Source organism: Oncorhynchus mykiss, chromosome 24 (genome assembly GCF_013265735.2).
Source record: "Oncorhynchus mykiss isolate Arlee chromosome 24, USDA_OmykA_1.1, whole genome shotgun sequence".
NCBI lineage: Eukaryota > Metazoa > Chordata > Actinopteri > Salmoniformes > Salmonidae > Oncorhynchus > Oncorhynchus mykiss.
The window spans coordinates 36,326,265-36,343,895 of NC_048588.1; the positions used below are offsets into that span (position 1 = coordinate 36,326,265).

Consider the following 17,631-nt stretch of genomic DNA (forward strand, 5'->3'; position numbering starts at 1 on the left):
CTTTGTGAATATTGTATGTTTGGTAACAGAAACCAAATCTGATACTTCCGTCTGTCTTGATTTGTTATTGAAAAGTGGATTTCTCTGGGTCATAAGAATCAAAGAGACTTCTGTTCCCACAGCAGGTGTGTGTGTGTGTGTGTGTGTGTGTGTGTGTGTGTCTGTGTGGCCTATTTTGTGTTTCCTGCAGGTCCATTGATCAGATAAGAATGTCCATTATCCCAGCGCTCAGACTCTACTTTCTACTACCAGCCCTACACACACACACACACACACACACACACACACACACACACACACAGGTCAGCCCAATGTCCTTCACACACAATGGGCAGATGGATAGGCGTGGCTGGTGCTGAGTGATGATGTCAGAAGGTGCTGACGTGTGTGTGTGTGAGGGGGGGGGGAGTACACCTGCCCTATAGTGTACAGGTTTGTTACCAACTGTGTAGATAATCACCTAGGGATGTCTGTACAGTAGATGTAGTGTAGATAATCATCTAGGGATGTCTGTACAGTAGATGTAGTGTAGATAATCATCTAGGGATGTCTGTACAGTAGATGTAGTGTAGATAATCATCTAGGGATGTCTGTACAGTAGATGTAGTGTAGATAATCATCTAGGGATGTCTGTACAGTAGATGTAGTGTAGATAACCATCTAGGGATGTCTGTACAGTAGATGTAGTGTAGATAATAATCTAGGGATGTCTGTACAGTAGATGTAGTGTAGATAATCATCTAGGGATGTCTGTACAGTAGATGTAGTGTAGATAATCATCTAGGGATGTCTGTACAGTAGATGTAGTGTAGATAATCATCTAGGGATGTCTGTACAGTAGATGTAGTGTAGATAATCATCTAGGGATGTCTGTACAGTAGATGTATTGCCTTCAGAAAGTATTCAGACCCCTTGACTTTTTCCACATTTTGTTACGTTACAGCCTTATTCTAAAATTAATGAGGATTTTCTTTATTCAATCCATCTACACACAATACCCATAATGACATCACAATACCCCATAATGACATCACAATACCCCATAATGACATCACAATACCCCATAATGATTCAGCGAAATCAGGTTTTTAGAAATTTTTGCACATTTATTACAAATAAAAAACAGATACCATTTGCTATGAGACTCTAAATTGAGCTGCATCCTGCTGCATCCTGTTTCCATTTATCATCCTTGAGAGGTTTCTACAACTTGATTGGAGTCCACCTGTGGTAAATTCAATTGATTGGACATGATTTGGAAAGGCACACACCTGTCTATATAAGGTCCCACAGTTGACAGTGCATGTCAGAGCAAAAACCAAACCATGAGGTCGAAGGAATTGTCCGTAGAGCTCCGAGACAGGATTGTGTCGAGGTACAGATCTGGGGAAAGGTACCAAAACAGTTCTGCAGCATTGAAGGTCCCCAAGAACACAGTGGCCTCCAACATTCTTAAATGGAAGAAGTTTGGAACCACCAAGACTCTTCCTAGAACGCCCGGCCAAACTGAGCAATCGGGGAGAAGGTCACTCTGACAGAGCTCCAGAGTTCCTCTTTAGAGTGGCCAGACCGAAGCCACATGACAGCCCGCTTGGAGTTTGACAAAAGACACCTAAAGGACTCTCAGACCATGAGAAACAAGATTCTCTGGTCTGATGAAACCAAGATTGAACTCTTTGGCCTGAATGCCAAGCGTCACATCTGGAGGAAACCTGACACCATCCCTACGGTGAAGCATGGTGGTGGCAGCATCATGCTGTGGGGATGTTTTTCAGCGGCAGAGACTGGGAGACTAGTCAGGATCGAGGGAAAGATGAACGGAGCAAAGTACAGAGAGTTCCTTGATGAAAACCTGCTCCAGAGCGCTCAGGACCTCAGACATGGGTGAAGGTTCACCTTCCAACAGGACAACAACCCTAAGCATACTGCCAAAACAACTCAGGAGTGGCTTCGGGACAAGTCTTTGAATGTCCTTGAGTGGCCCAGCCAGAGCCTGGACTTGAACCTGATGGAACATCTCTGGAGAGACCTGAGAATATCTGTGCAGCGACACTACCCATCCAACCTGACAGAGCTTGAGAAGATCTGCAGAGAAGAATGGAAGAAACTCCCCAAATACAGGTGTAGCTTGTAACATCATACCCATGAAGACTTGAGGCTGTAAGCGCTACCAAAGGTGCTTCAACAAAGTTCTGAGTAAAGGGTCTGAATACTTATGTAAATGTGATAGTTCCCTTTTTTCTTATATATATATATATATATGCATTTGCAAAAATGTCTAAATCTGTTTTTGCTTTGTCATTATGGGGTATTGTGATGTCATTATGGGGTATTGTGATGTCATTCTGGGCTATTGTGATGTCATTCTGGGCTATTGTGATGTCATTCTGGGCTATTGTGATGTCATTCTGGGCTATTGTGATGTCATTATGGGCTATTGTGATGTCATTATGGGGTATTGTGTGCAGAATGATGAGAGGGGGAAAAAAATATATTTTAGAATAAGGCTGTAATGTAACAAAATGTGGAAAAAGTCAAGGAGTTTGAATACTTTCCGGAGGCACGAATAGACTGACTTTCAGTTGAGGGTAGTTCATTATCTCTCTCTGTGTGAGGTAATATGCTAATAGTCTCTGTACTATTTTTGAGTGGTTTGTGGTTGAGACTAGCACAAATATACTGGAGGAGTCTGTCTGGGTGGACTTGTGGTTCTGGTCTAGCCCGTTTTATAATACTAGGGTGTTTATTGAATCTGTTTATAACCCTGACGTGTGTATTGAACCCATTTGTAACCCTGGGGGTGTATTGACCCTGTGTATGACCCTGGGGGGGGGGGGGGGGGGGGTTGATCCCGTACCTGTATTCAAGGCTAGAGCAACAGTAGGTACTCAGACCTGTATTCAAGGCTAGGTCAGTAGTAGGTACTCAGACCTGTATTCAAGGCTAGGGCAACAGTAGGTACTCAGACCTGTATTCAAGGCTAGGGCAACAGTAGGTACTCAGACCTGTATTCAAGGCTAGGGCAACAGTAGGTACTCAGACCTGTATTCAAGGCTAGGGCAACAGTAGGTACTCAGACCTGTATTCAAGGCTAGGGCAACAGTAGGTACTCAGACCTGTATTCAAGGCTAGGGCAACAGTAGGTACTCAGACCTGTATTCAAGGCTAGGGCAACAGTAGGTACTCAGACCTGTGTTCAAGGCTAGGGCAACAGTAGGTACTCAGACCTGTATTCAAGGCTAGGTCAGTAGTAGGTACTCAGACCTGTATTCAAGGCTAGGGCAGCAGTAGATACTCAGACCTGTATTCAAGGCTAGGGCAGCATTGCCAGTGGTGGCAAGGACAGACCAACCCTGAATAGGCTCGGGCTCACATCTCACTGTGCGTTGGGGAGGTGGAGAGAGATGGCATCAGCCCGCTCAGCGACAGATGTTTTGCGGCAACCAAAAGCAGCTGTATAAATACCATTTGGGGAGCTTTATTTTGTTCCCATAGGAGCAGAGACGCTGTATTGCCATGTTTACAGTGGCATGGAATCACTTCTAGCAGCCACTTGGCTGATAATATGAAGAATGAGGACTTTATAGTATAATATTCTTATTTGTTCTTTCTCAATAAAAGTTCTGAGGGCTTGGAAGGAGAAGTTGTATACTGCTTATTTAATGAGAAAGTTATGGAGAGAGAGAGAGACAGTGTTATGGAGAGAGAGAGAGACAGTGTTATGGAGAGAGAGGGAGAGAGAGAGAGACAGTGTTATGGAGAGATAGAGAATGAGAGACAGTGTTATGGAGAGAGAGAGAGAGACAGTGAGAGAGGCAGTGTTATGGAGAGAGAGAGAGAGAGAGACAGTGTTATGGAGAGAGATATATGTGCTGGGGAGGGGCTTAGTATATGTGCTGGGGAGGGGTGGGGCTTAGTATATGTGCTGGAGAGGGGTGGGGCTTAGTATATGTGCTGGGGAGGGGAGGGGCTTAGTATATGTGCTGGGGGGGGCTTAGTATATGTGCTGGGGAGGGGTGTGGCTTAGTATATGTGCTGGGGAGGGGTGGGGCTTAGTATATGTGCTGGGGAGGGGTGGGGCTTAGTATATGTGCTGGGGAGGGGCTTAGTATATGTGCTGGGGAGGGGCTTAGTATATGTGCTGGGGAGGGGCTTAGTATATGTGCTGGGGAGGGGTGGGGCTTAGCATATGTGCTGGGGAGGGGTGGGGCTTAGTATATGTGCTGGGGAGGGGCTTAGTATATGTGCTGGGGAGGGGTGGGACTTAGTATATGTGCTGGGGAGGGGAGGGGCTTAGTATATGTGCTGGGGAGGGGTGGGACTTAGTATATGTGCTGGGGAGGGGCTTAGCATATGTGCTGGGGAGGGGTGGGACTTAATATGTGTGTTGGGGAGGGGTGGAACTTAGTATATGTGTTGGGGAGGGGCTTAGTATATGTGTTTAGGAGGGGTGGGGCTTAGTATATGTGCTGGGGAGGGGTGGGGCTTAGTATATGTGCTGGGGAGGGGCTTAGTATATGTGCTAGGGAGGGGCTTAGTATATGTGCTGGGGAGGGGCTTAGTATATGTGCTGGGGAGGGGTTTGACTTAGTATATGTGCTGGGGAGGGGAGGGGCTTAGTATATGTGCTGGAGAGGGGCTTAGCATATGTGCTGGGGAGGGGTGGGACTTAATATATGTGCTGGGGAGGGCTGGGGCTTGTCTTAATGCCACCCATTTCAGTAATGTCTCTGATGACATTCGTCTGTGTCTATCAACCCTAAGCCAGCTGTGTGTGGCTGTGGGAAGCTGTTAACTGATGTCAGTACGGTTTTACCCGGCACTGAAATGGTCAACAGCAGAAAGACTTCATTCATCGGAGAAACAGCTGAACAGAACATAGTTTGTGTGGAATGGTCTAGCAGAACTACTGCTCGTTATTAGCGATCAGCGTTACACACACAAGGTACACAGAAAAACACAGACACACTAACAGCCAATAACACGGTCTGTTTTTACTGAATTATTTCTCTCCTCCTTTCAGATCGATGCCTTGAGCAAAAGAAGTAAAGAAGCAGAAGGTTCCTTCTTGAACGTCTACAAGACATTAATAGATGTCCCAGGTAAGAGAGGAGAGGAGATAGATGTCCCAGGTAAGAGAGGAGAGGAGATAGATGTCCCAGGTAAGAGAGGAGAGGAGGTAGATGTCCCAGGTAAGAGAGGAGAGGAGATAGATGTCCCAGGTAAGAGAGTAGAGGAGATAGATGTCCCAGGTAAGAGAGTAGAGGAGATAGATGTCCTAGGTAAGAGAGGAGATAGATGTCCCAGGTAAGAGAGTAGAGGAGATAGATGTCCCAGGTAAGAGAGTAGAGGAGATAGATGTCCCAGGTAAGAGAGTAGAGGAGATAGATGTCCCAGGTAAGAGAGGAGAGGAGATAGATGTCCCAGGTAAGAGAGTAGAGGAGATAGATGTCCCAGGTAAGAGAGTAGAGGAGATAGATGTCCTAGGTAAGAGAGGAGATAGATGTCCCAGGTAAGAGAGGAGATAGATGTCCCAGGTAAGAGAGGAGAGGAGATAGATGTCCCAGGTAAGAGAAGAGAGGAGATGTCCCAGGTAAGAGAGGAGATACATGTCCCAGGTAAGAGAAGAGAGGAGATAGATGTCCCAGGTAAGAGAGGAGAGGAGATAGATGTCCCAGGTAAGAGAGGAGTTGAGATAGATGTCCCAGGTAAGAGAGGAGAGGAGATAGATGTCCCAGGTAAGAGAGGAGAGGAGATAGATGTCCCATGTAAGAGAGGAGTTGAGATAGATGTCCCAGGTAAGAGAGGAGAGGAGATAGATGTCCCAGGTAAGAGAGGAGAGGAGATAGATGTCCCAGGTAAGAGAGGAGAGGAGGTAGATGTCCCAGGTGAGAGAGGAGAGGAGATAGATGTCCCAGGTGAGAGAGGAGAGGAGATAGATGTCCCAGGTAAGAGAGGAGAGGAGATAGATGTCCCAGGTAAGAGAGGAGAGGAGATAGATGTCCCAGGTAAGAGAGGAGAGGAGATAGATGTCCCAGGTAAGAGAGGAGAGGAGATAGATGTCCCAGGTAAGAAAGGAGAGGAGGTAGATGTCCCAGGTGAGAGAGGAGAGGAGATAGATGTCCCAGGTAAGAGAGGAGAGGAGGTAGATGTCCCAGGTAAGAGAGTAGAGGAGATAGATGTCCCAGGTAAGAGAGGAGAGGAGATAGATGTCCCAGGTAAGAGAGGAGAGGAGATAGATGTCCCAGGTAAGAGACGAGATAGATGTCCCAGGTAAGAGAGAAGAGGAGAGGAGATAGATGTCCCAGGTAAGAGAGGAGAGGAGATAGATGTCCCAGGTAAGAGAGGAGAGGAGATAGATGTCCCAGGTAAGAGAGGAGAGGAGATAGGTAACGTAGTGTGTGTGTGTGTGTAACGTAGTGTGTGTGTAACGTAGTGTGTGTGTGTGTGTAACGTAGTGTGTGTGTAACGTAGTGTGTGTGTGTGTGTGTAACGTAGTGTGTGTGTAACGTAGTGTGTGTGTGTGTGTAACGTAGTGTGTGTGTGTGTGTAACGTAGTGTGTGTGTAACGTAGTGTGTGTGTGTAACGTAGTGTGTGTGTAACGTAGTGTGTGTGTGTGTGTAACGTAGTGTGTGTGTAACGTAGTGTGTGTGTGTGTGTAACGTAGTGTGTGTGTGTGTGTAACGTAGTGTGTGTGTAACGTAGTGTGTGTGTGTAACGTAGTGTGTGTGTAACGTAGTGTGTGTGTGTGTGTAACGTAGTGTGTGTGTAACGTAGTGTGTGTGTGTAACGTAGTGTGTGTGTGTGTGTAATGTAGTGTGTGTGTAACGTAGTGTGTGTGTGTAACGTAGTGTGTGTGTGTAACGTAGTGTGTGTGTAACGTAGTGTGTGTGTTTTCTCAGACCCCGTCCCTCTGCTGGAGTTGGGTCAGCAGTTACAGCTGAAGCTCCAGCGGATGCACGACATCGAGACAGAGAACCTCAAACTCAGAGAGACTCTAGAGGACTACAACAAAGAGTTTACTGAGGTCAAGAACCAGGGTGAGTCACACACACACACACACACACACACACACACACACACACACACACACACACTAATAAATTGGAGCGAGAAAAGGGTTTATCTGGTCAGAGAAAGCGGTGTGTCAGACATGCAGTGGTCATGGAATATTCTCTATATATACTCTGGGCACACTGAAGGATCCGGATGGAGGGAGAGAGATGGAGGGATGGAAGGAGAGAGATGGAGGGAGGAAGGGATGGATGGAGGGAGGGAGGAAGGGATGGAGGGAGGGAGGAAGGGATAGAGGGAGGAAGGGATGGATGGAGGGAGGGAGGAAGGGATGGAGGGAGGGAGGGAGGGAGGAAGGGATGGAGGGAGGGAGGGAGGGAGGAAGGGAGGGAGGAAGGGATGGAGGGAGGGAGGGAGGGATGGATGAAGGGATGGAGGGAGGGAGGGAGGGAGGGAGGGAGGGAGATGGAGGGATGGCAGGAGGGAGAGAGATGGAGGGATGTCTAGAGGGGAGAGAGAGAAGAATGGGAAGGAGGGGAGAGAGAGAGGAATGGGAGGGGAGAGAGGGGAATGACTAGAGGAGTAGTGGAGAGAACAATGTGGAGGAGAGTATTTTGGAACAGCTCAGCGTGAGAGAGACAGCGTGAGAGACTCAGCGTGAGTGAATTGGAACAGCTCAGCGTGAGAGACTCAGCGTGAGTGAATTGGAACAGCTCAGCGTGAGAGACTCAGCGTGAGTGAATTGGAACAGCTCAGAGTGAGAGACTCAGCGTGAGTGAATTGGAACAGCTCAGCGTGAGAGACTCAGCGTGAGTGAATTGGAACAGCTCAGCGTGAGAGACTCAGCGTGAGTGAATTGGAACAGCTCAGCGTGAGAGACTCAGCGTGAGTGAATTGGAACAGCTCAGAGTGAGAGACTCAGCGTGAGTGAATTGGAACAGCTCAGAGTGAGAGACTCAGCGTAAGTGAATTGGAACAGCTCAGAGTGAGAGACTCAGCGTGAGAGAATTGGAACAGCTCAGCGTGAGAGACTCAGCGTGAGTGAATTGGAACAGCTCAGAATGAGAGACTCAGCGTGAGAGACTCAGCGTGAGTGAATTGGAACAGCTCAGAGTGAGAGACTCAGCGTGAGTGAATTGGAACAGCTCAGCGTGAGAGACTCAGCGTGAGTGAATTGGAACAGCTCAGCGTGAGAGACTCAGCGTGAGTGAATTGGAACAGCTCAGCGTGAGAGACTCAGCGTGAGTGAATTGGAACAGCTCAGAGTGAGAGACTCAGCGTGAGAGACTCAGCGTGAGTGAATTGGAACAGCTCAGAGTGAGAGACTCAGCGTAAGTGAATTGGAACAGCTCAGAGTGAGAGACTCAGCGTGAGAGAATTGGAACAGCTCAGCGTGAGAGACTCAGCGTGAGTGAATTGGAACAGCTCAGAATGAGAGACTCAGCGTGAGAGACTCAGCGTGAGTGAATTGGAACAGCTCAGAGTGAGAGACTCAGCGTGAGTGAATTGGAACAGCTCAGAATGAGTGAATTGGAACAGCTCGCCGTGAGAGACTCAGCGTGAGTGAATTGGAACAGCTCAGAATGAGTGAATTGGAACAGCTCGCCGTGAGAGACTCAGCGTGAGTGAATTGGAACAGCTCAGAGTGAGAGACTCAGCGTGAGTGAATTGGAACAGCTCAGAATGAGAGACTCAGCGTGAGAGAATTGGAACAGCTCAGAATGAGAGACTCAGCGTGAGTGAATTGGAACAGCTCAGAATGAGAGACTCAGCGTGAGAGAATTGGAAGAGCTCAGCGTGAGAGACCCAGCGTGAGTGAATTGGAACAGCTCAGAATGAGAGACTCAGCGTGAGAGAATTGGAACAGCTCAGCGTGAGAGACTCAGCGTGAGTGAATTGGAACAGCTCAATAGTGGCAGCTTCCTATTCTGCAATTGATTCTTCTACTCCCTCACCCTGAAAGGATAGGGGATATTTCAACCCCAAAACACGCAGTGTACACCCCCCCCCACACACACACACACACACACACACACTCAGAGAGAAACCCTCAGCAGGGGACATTGATCCCAGCAACCTAAATGTTTAAGGTTGTGCTAAGCAAGGACAGGGTAAGAGGTCTCTGAGATAACTCTATTGATTATGTGTCAGAGCTGGGAGAATGGAGTTTCAATCAATCAATCAATCACACACTCACTCACTCACTCACACACTCACACTTTCAAGTCCCTCGGATGAGCACCTGATTCCCCTTTTCATTTCAAGCTGGGGTGAATCATGTTTATAATATTCCTTTTATGAAGGGACTTCATGACTAGAATAATCATCTCTCCCTCTATCCTGTATTCACCCCCCCTCTCTCTCTCCTGGTCTAGAGGTGACTATTAAAGCCCTGAAGGAGAAGATCCGGGACTATGAGCAGTCCCTGAAGAACCAGGCTGAGAACCTGGTCCAGGAGAAACAGGTCCAGCTCCACAATGACTATGCAGAGAAGGAGAGGTGAGTTACGGTACCTACTAGGAATATAGAGAGGAGGGTTACAGTATCTACTAGGAATATAGAGAGGAGAGACAGTATCTACTGGGAATATAGAGAGGAGAGTTACAGTATCTACTAGGAATATAGAGAGGTGAGTTACAGTATCTACTAGGAATATAGAGAGGAGAGTTACAGTATCTACTAGGAATATAGAGAGGAGAGGAGAGTTACAGTATCTACTAGGAATATAGAGAGGAGAGTTACAGTATCTACTAGGAATATAGAGAGGAGAGGAGAGTTACAGTATCTACTAGGAATATAGAGAGGAGAGTTACAGTATCTACTAGGAATATAGAGAGGAGAGGAGAGTTACAGTATCTACTAGGAATATAGAGAGGAGAGTTACAGTATCTACTAGGAATATAGAGAGGAGAGGAGAGTTACAGTATCTACTAGGAATATAGAGAGGAGAGTTACAGTATCTACTAGGAATATAGAGAAGAGTTACAGTATCTACTAGGAATATAGAGAAGAGTTACAGTATCTACTAGGAATATAGAGAGGAGAGGAGAGTTACAGTATCTACTAGGAATATAGAGAGGAGAGGAGAGGTACAGCATCTACTAGGAATATAGAGAGGATAGTTACAGTATCTACTAGGAATATAGAGAGGAGAGTTACAGTATCTACTAGGAATACAGAGAGGAGAGTTACAGTATCTACTAGGAATATAGAGATGAGAGGAGAGTTACAGTATCTACTAGGAATATAGAGAGGAGAGTTACAGTATCTACTAGGAATATAGAGAAGAGTTACAGTATCTACTAGGAATATAGAGAGGAGAGGAGAGTTACAGTATCTACTAGGAATATAGAGAGGAGAGGAGAGGTACAGCATCTACTAGGAATATAGAGAGGATAGTTACAGTATCTACTAGGAATATAGAGAGGAGAGTTACAGTATCTACTAGGAATATAGAGAGGAGAGGAGAGTTACAGTATCTACTAGGAATATAGAGAGGAGAGTTACAGTATCTACTAGGAATATAGAGAGGAGAGGAGAGTTACAGTATCTACTAGGAATATAGAGAGGTGAGTTACATTATCTACTAGGAATATAGAGAGGTGAGTTACAGTATCTACTAGGAATATAGAGAGGAGAGTTACAGTATCTACTAGGAATATAGAGAGGAGAGTTACAGTATCTACTAGGAATATAGAGAGGAGAGGAGAGTTACAGTATCTACTAGGAATATAGAGAGGAGAGGAGAGTTACAGTATCTACTAGGAATATAGAGAGGAGAGTTACAGTATCTACTAGGAATATAGAGAGGAGAGTTACAGTATCTACTAGGAATATAGAGAGGAGAGGAGAGGTACAGCATCTACTAGGAATATAGAGAGGAGAGTTACATTATCTACTAGGAATATAGAGAGGAGAGGAGAGTTACAGTATCTGCTAGGAATATAGAGAGGAGAGTTACAGTATCTACTAGGAATATAGAGAGGAGAGTTACAGTATCTACTAGGAATATAGAGAGGAGAGGAGAGGTACAGCATCTACTAGGAATATAGAGAGGAGAGTTACAGTATCTACTAGGAATATAGAGAGGAGAATTACAGTATCTACTAGGAATATAGAGAGGAGAGGAGAGTTACAGTATCTACTAGGAATATAGAGAGGAGAGTTACATTATCTACTAGGAATATAGAGAGGAGAGGAGAGTTACAGTATCTGCTAGGAATATAGAGAGGAGAGTTACAGTATCTACTAGGAATATAGAGAGGAGAGTTACAGTATCTACTAGGAATATAGAGAGGAGAGGAGAGGTACAGCATCTACTAGGAATATAGAGAGGAGAGTTACAGTATCTACTAGGAATATAGAGAGGAGAGTTACAGTATCTACTAGGAATATAGAGAGGATAGGAGAGTTACAGTATCTACTAGGAATATAGAGAGAGTTACAGTATCTACTAGGAATATAGAGAGAGTTACAGTATCTACTAGGAATATAGAGAGGAGAGGTACAGTATCTACTAGGAATATAGAGAGGAGAGGTACAGTATCTACTAGGAATATAGAGAGGAGAGTTACAGTATCTACTAGGAATATAGAGAGGAGAGGAGAGTTACAGTATCTACTAGGAATATAGAGAGGAGAGGAGAGTTACAGTATCTACTAGGAATATAGAGAGGAGAGTTACAGTATCTACTAGGAATATAGAGAGGAGAGGAGAGGTACAGTATCTACTAGGAATATAGAGAGGAGAGTTACAGTATCTACTAGGAATATAGAGAGGAGAGGAGAGTTACAGTATCTACTAGGAATATAGAGAGGAGAGTTACAGTATCTACTAGGAATATAGAGAGAGTTACAGTATCTACTAGGAATATAGAGAGAGTTACAGTATCTACTAGGAATATAGAGAGGAGAGATACAGTATCTACTAGGAATATAGAGAGGAGAGGAGAGTTACAGTATCTACTAGGAATATAGAGAGGAGAGTTACATTATCTACTAGGAATATAGAGAGGTGAGTTACAGTATCTACTAGGAATATAGAGAGGAGAGTTACAGTATCTACTAGGAATATAGAGAGGAGAGGAGAGTTACATTATCTACTAGGAATATAGAGAGGTGAGTTACAGTGTCTACTAGGAATATAGAGAGGAGAGTTACAGTAACTATCCATCACGACTGGTCTGTCGACGTCACTGCACGCAGAGGCCAAATCAGACTTTCCTCCATCGAGACGTCCCTCTAAGGCCCTTCTGCTAGCTTGCTAGCCCTGTTCTACTAGCTTGCTAGCCCCGTTCTACTAGCTTGCTAGCCCCGTTCTACTAGCTTGCTAGTGTTAGTGTTTAAATACTGGAGAGTTGAGACCAAATCACGGACGCTGGACAGAGTGGATTTCAGTTGTAACAAAAGACAGTTTTAATGAGTCAAAGATATCTTGTCCCGCAGTTTTACGTGCTCGGACCTAGTTCACATAACTCGGCAAGGAGTCAGGTGAAAAAGAGGCCTTATACAACGGTTACATTCATTTTTATACATAGAATAAAGTAGGTGGAGTCTTGTCGTTTCGGTCTTCTTGACTGGTCGGATGGTTGGAGGCGGGCCTTGCTCTAGCCAGAGCGGGCCACATTGGTGCACAGCAAAAGTCCTTTGCTCTTGGGACCGGCCAGTAGAGGGAGATGAGATGTGTGTTTATACAAGGAAGAGGGGGTCAGTCTTGTGGCTGGGTGTATGTGTTCTTACGACGGAATGTCTTTGTTAATATGAGCTATGTGTATGAATATTTATATAACACTAGCCCCGTTCTGCTAGCTTGCTAGCCACGGTCTACTAGCTTGCTAGCCCCAGTCTACGAGCTTGCTAGCTCCGGTCTACTAGCCTGCTAGCCCCGGTCTGCTAGCTTGCTAGCCCCGGTCTGCTAGCTTGCTAGCCCCGGTCTACTAGCTTGCTAGCCCCGGTCTACTAGCTTGCTAGCCCCGGTCTACTAGCTTTTAGCCCCGGCCTGCTAGCTGTTAGCTTGTTAGCCTGCTAACTGTCTGAATCGCCGTGTCTCCAGCCAGCCCAACCACTCACTTGGACCCCTATGATCACCCGGCTACGCATGCCTCTCCCTAATATCAATATGCCTTGTCCATTACTGTCCTGGTTAGTGATTACTGTCTTATTTCACTGTAGAGCCTCTAGTCCTGCTCAATATGCCTTAACCAACCATGTTGTTCCACCTCCCACATATGCAATGACATCACCTGGTTTAAACGTCTCTAGAGACAATATCTCTCTCATCGTCACTCAATGCCTAGGTTTACCTCCACTGTACTCACATCCTACCATACCTCTGTCTGTACATTATGCCTTGAATCTATTCTCTTACGCCCAGAAACCTGCTCCTTTTACTCTCTGCTCCGAACGCACTAAACAACCAGTTCTTTTAGCCTTTAGCCGTACCCTCATCCTCCTCTGTTCCTCTGGTGATGTAGAGGTTAATCCAGGCCCTGCAGTGCCTAGCTCCACTCCCATTCCCCAGGCGCTCTCTTTTGATGACTTCTGTAACCATAATAACCTTGGTTTCTTACATGTTAACATTAGAAGCCTCCTCCCTAAGCTTGTTTTATTCACTGCTTTAGCACACTCTGCCAACCCGGATGTCCTAGCCGTGTCTGAATCCTGGCTTAGGAAGTCCACCAAAAACCCTGAAATTTCCATCCCTAACTATAACATTTTCTGACAACTTAGAACTGCCAAACTATTAGATCATCTACTTTTAAAAATCCATCTTTCCAGGAACAAGTCTCTCACTGTTGCCGCTTGTTTTAGACCACCTTCTGCCCCCAGCTGTGCCCTGGACACCATATGTGAACTGATTGCCCCCCATCTATCTTCAGAGCTCATGCTGCTAGGTGACCTAAACTGTGACATGCTTAACACCCCGGCCATCCTACAATCTAAGCTTGATGCCCTCAAACTCACACAAATTATCTATGAACCCACCAGATACAACCCCAAAGCCGTTAACACGGGCACCCTCATAGATATCATCCTAACCAACTTTCCCTCTAAATACACCTCTGCTGTTTTCAACCAAGATCTCAGTGATCACTGCCTCTTTGCCTGCATCCGTAATGGGTCTGCGGTCAAACGACCTCCACTCATCACTGTCAAATGCTCCCTGAAACACTTCAGTGAGCAGGCCTTTCTAATCGACCTGGCCTGGGTATCCTGGAAGGATATTGACCTCATCCCGTCAGTAGAGGATGCCTAGTTATTCTTTAAAAGTGCCTTCCTCACCATCTTAAATAAGCATGCCCCGTTCAAGAAATTTAGAACCAGGAACAGATATAGCCCTTGGTTCTCCCCAGACCTGACTGCCCTTAACCAACACAAAAACATCTTATGGCGTTCTGCATTAGCATCGAACAGCCCTGTGATATGCAACTTTTCTGGGAAGTTAGGAACAAATATACACAGGCAGTTCGGAAAGCTAAGGCTAGATTTTTCAAGCAGAAATTTGCATCCTGTAGCACAAACTCAAAAAAGTTCTGGGACACTGTAAAGTCCATGGAGAATAAGAGCACCCCCTCCCAGCTGCCCACTGCACTGAGGCTAGGAAACACTGTCACCACCGATAAATCCACTATAATTGAGAATTTCAATAAGCATTTTTCTACAGCTGGCCATGCTTTCCACCTGGCTACCCCTACCTCGGTCAACAGCCCTGCGCTCCCCACAGCAACTCGCCCAATCCTCCCCCACTTCTCCTTCACCCAAATCCAGATAGCTGATATTCACAAAGAGCTGCAAATTCTGGACCCCTACAAATCAGCCGGGCTAGACAATCTGGACCCTTTCTTTTCTAAAATGATCTGCCGAAATTGTTGCAACCCCTATTACTAGCCTGTTCAACCTCTTTCGTATTGTCTGAGATTCCCAAAGATTGGAAAGCTGCCGAGGTCATCCCCCTCTTCAAAGAGGGAGACACTCTAGACCCAAACTGCTACAGACCTTTATCTATTTTACCCAGCCTTTCTAAGGTCTTCAAAGGCCAAGTTAACAAACAGATTAACAAACATTTCGAATCCCACCTTACCTTCTCTGCTATGCAATCTGGTTTCCGAGCTGGTCATGGGTGCACCTCAGCCACGCTCAAGGTCCTAAATGATATCATAACTGCCATCGATAAGAGACAATACTGTGCAGCCGTATTCATCGACCTGGCCAAGGCTTTTTACTCTGTCAATCACCGTATTCTTATCGGCAGACTCAACAGCCTTGGTTTCTCTAATGGCTGCCTCGCCTGGTTGACCAACCACTTCTCTGATAGAGTTGAGTGGGTCAAATCGGAAGGCCTGTTGTCCGGACCTCTGGCAGTCTCTATGGGGGTGCCACAGGGTTAAATTCTCTTCTCTGTATACATCAATGATGTCGCTCTTGCTGCTGGTGAGTCTCTGATCCACCTCTACCCAGACGACACCATTCTGTGTACTTCTGGCCCTTCTTTGGACACTGTGTTAACTAACCTCCAAACGAGCTTCAATGCCATACAACACTCCTTCCGTGGCCTCCAACTGCTCTTAAATCCTAGTAAAACTAAATGCATGCTCTTCAACCGATCGCTGCCTGCACCTGCCCGCCCGTCCAACATCACCACTCTGGACGGCTCTGACTTATAATATGTGAACAACTACGGATACCTAGGTGTCTGGTTAGACTGTTAACTCTCCTTCCAGAATCATATTAAACATCTCCAATCCAAAATTAAATCTAGAATCGGCTTCCTATTTCGTAACAAAGCATCCTTCACTCATGGTGCCAACATACCCTCGTAAAACTGACCATCCTACCGATCCTCGACTTCAGCGATGTCATTTACAAAATAGCCTCCAACTCTCTACTGAGCAAACTGGATGTAGTCTTTCACAGTGCCATCCTTTTTGTCACCAAAGCCCCATACACTACCCACCATTGTGACCTGTACGCTCTCGTTGGTTGGCCCTCGCTTCATACTCGTCGCCAAACCCACTGGCTCCAGGTCATCTACAAGTCTCTGCTAGGTTAAACCCCGTCTTATCTCAGCTCACTGGTCACCATAGCAACACCCATCCGTAGCACGCGCTCCAGCAGGTATATCTCACTGGTCACCATAGCAACACCCACCCGTAGCACGCGCTCCAGCAGGTATGTCTCACTGGTCACCATAGCAACACCCACTCGTAGCACGCGCTCCAGCAGGTATATCTCACTGGTCACCCCCAAAACCAATTCTTCCTTTGGCCGCCTCTCCTTCCAGTTCTCTGCTGCCAATGACTGGAATGAACTGCAAAAATCACTGAAGCTGGAGACTTTTACCTCCCTCTCTAGCTATAAGCACCAGCTGTCAGAGCAGCTCACAGATCAGTGCACCTGTACATAGCTCATCTGTAAATAGCCCATCCAATCTACCTCATCCCCATACTGTATTTATTTATTTATCTTGCTCCTTTGCACCCCAGTATCTCAACTTGCACATTCATCTTCTGCACGTTATACCTTTCCAGTGTTTAATTGCTATATTGTAATTACTTCACCATCATGGCCTATTTTATCATACCTCTCTTATCTCACCTCATTTGCTCACATCGTATATAGACTTGTTTCTACTGTATTATTGACTGTATGTTTGTTTTACTCCATGTGTAACTCTGTGTTGTTGTATTGTGTCGAACTGCTTTGCTTTATCTTGGCCAGGTCGCAGTTGTAAATGAGAACTTGTTCTCAACTGGCCTACCTGGTTAAATAAAGGTGAAATGAATAACAGAATACATGTTCTCTCTTCTCTGTCTCTTCTTTGAATTATCTATTGGTCAGGAACTATTGAACTATATCTATTGGTGTAGAACGGCCAGGGAACCATGGTGACCAGACATTACTGCCGAATACAGCATTTTAATGAGAAGTGGTTTGTTGTTTTTAAGGAGAATACAGGCTGACAAATGGTGGTATAATAGAGAATTGTTACAGTTTCCATGGTTATAGAATTGAACAGAAAGGGAGTTTTGAGGGGGCTGAAGTAACGCCATCGCAATGACCCGATGTCTTAATTGCTTTGAATGACTCTCTCTCCCTGTCTCTCTCCCTGTCTCCCTGTCTCTCTCCCTGTCTCTCTCCCTGTCTCTCTCCCTGTCTCTCCCTACCCCTCCATCCCTCCATCTCTCTCTGTCTCTCTCCCCATCCCTCCATCTCTCCCTGTCTCTCTCCCCATCCCTCCATCTCTCCCTGTCTCTCCATCTCTCTCTCTCTCTCCCCATCCCTCAATCTCTCTCTCTCTCCCCATCCCTCCATCTCTCCCTGTCTCTCTCCCCATCCCTCCATCTCTCCCTGTCTCTCCATCTCTCTCTCTCTCCCCATCCCTCCATCTCTCTGTCTCTCTCCCCATCCCTCCATCTCTCCCTGTCTCTCTCTCTGTCTCTCCATCTCTCTGTCTCTCTCCCCATCCCTCCATCTCTCTCTGTCTCTCTCCCCATCCCTCCATCTCTCTCCATCCCTCCATTTCTCTCTCTCTCTCTCTCCCCATCCCTCCATCTCTCTGTCTCTCTCCCCATCCCTCCATCTCTCCCTGTCTCTCTCTCTGTCTCTCCATCTCTCTGT

The 17,631-nt window shown here is 46.1% G+C and overlaps 1 protein-coding gene across 13 annotated transcripts in view; it reads left to right on the top strand.

Moving 5' to 3' along the window:
• LOC110503435 (protein CASP-like) overlaps positions 1-17,631 on the top strand; it is a 157,850-nt gene that overhangs the window by 70,373 nt on the left and 69,846 nt on the right. For all 13 annotated transcript variants that reach the window (XR_005039432.1, XR_005039428.1, XR_005039429.1 and 10 more), the window contains exons 4-6: positions 5,024-5,102; positions 6,904-7,041; positions 9,391-9,514. Coding sequence is in view for 7 of the 13 variants with exons in the window: in XM_036962155.1 (XP_036818050.1) it covers positions 5,024-5,102; positions 6,904-7,041; positions 9,391-9,514 (341 nt within the window). In the remaining 6 variants the exon portion in view is untranslated. The remainder of the gene's footprint in view (positions 1-5,023; positions 5,103-6,903; positions 7,042-9,390; positions 9,515-17,631) is intronic.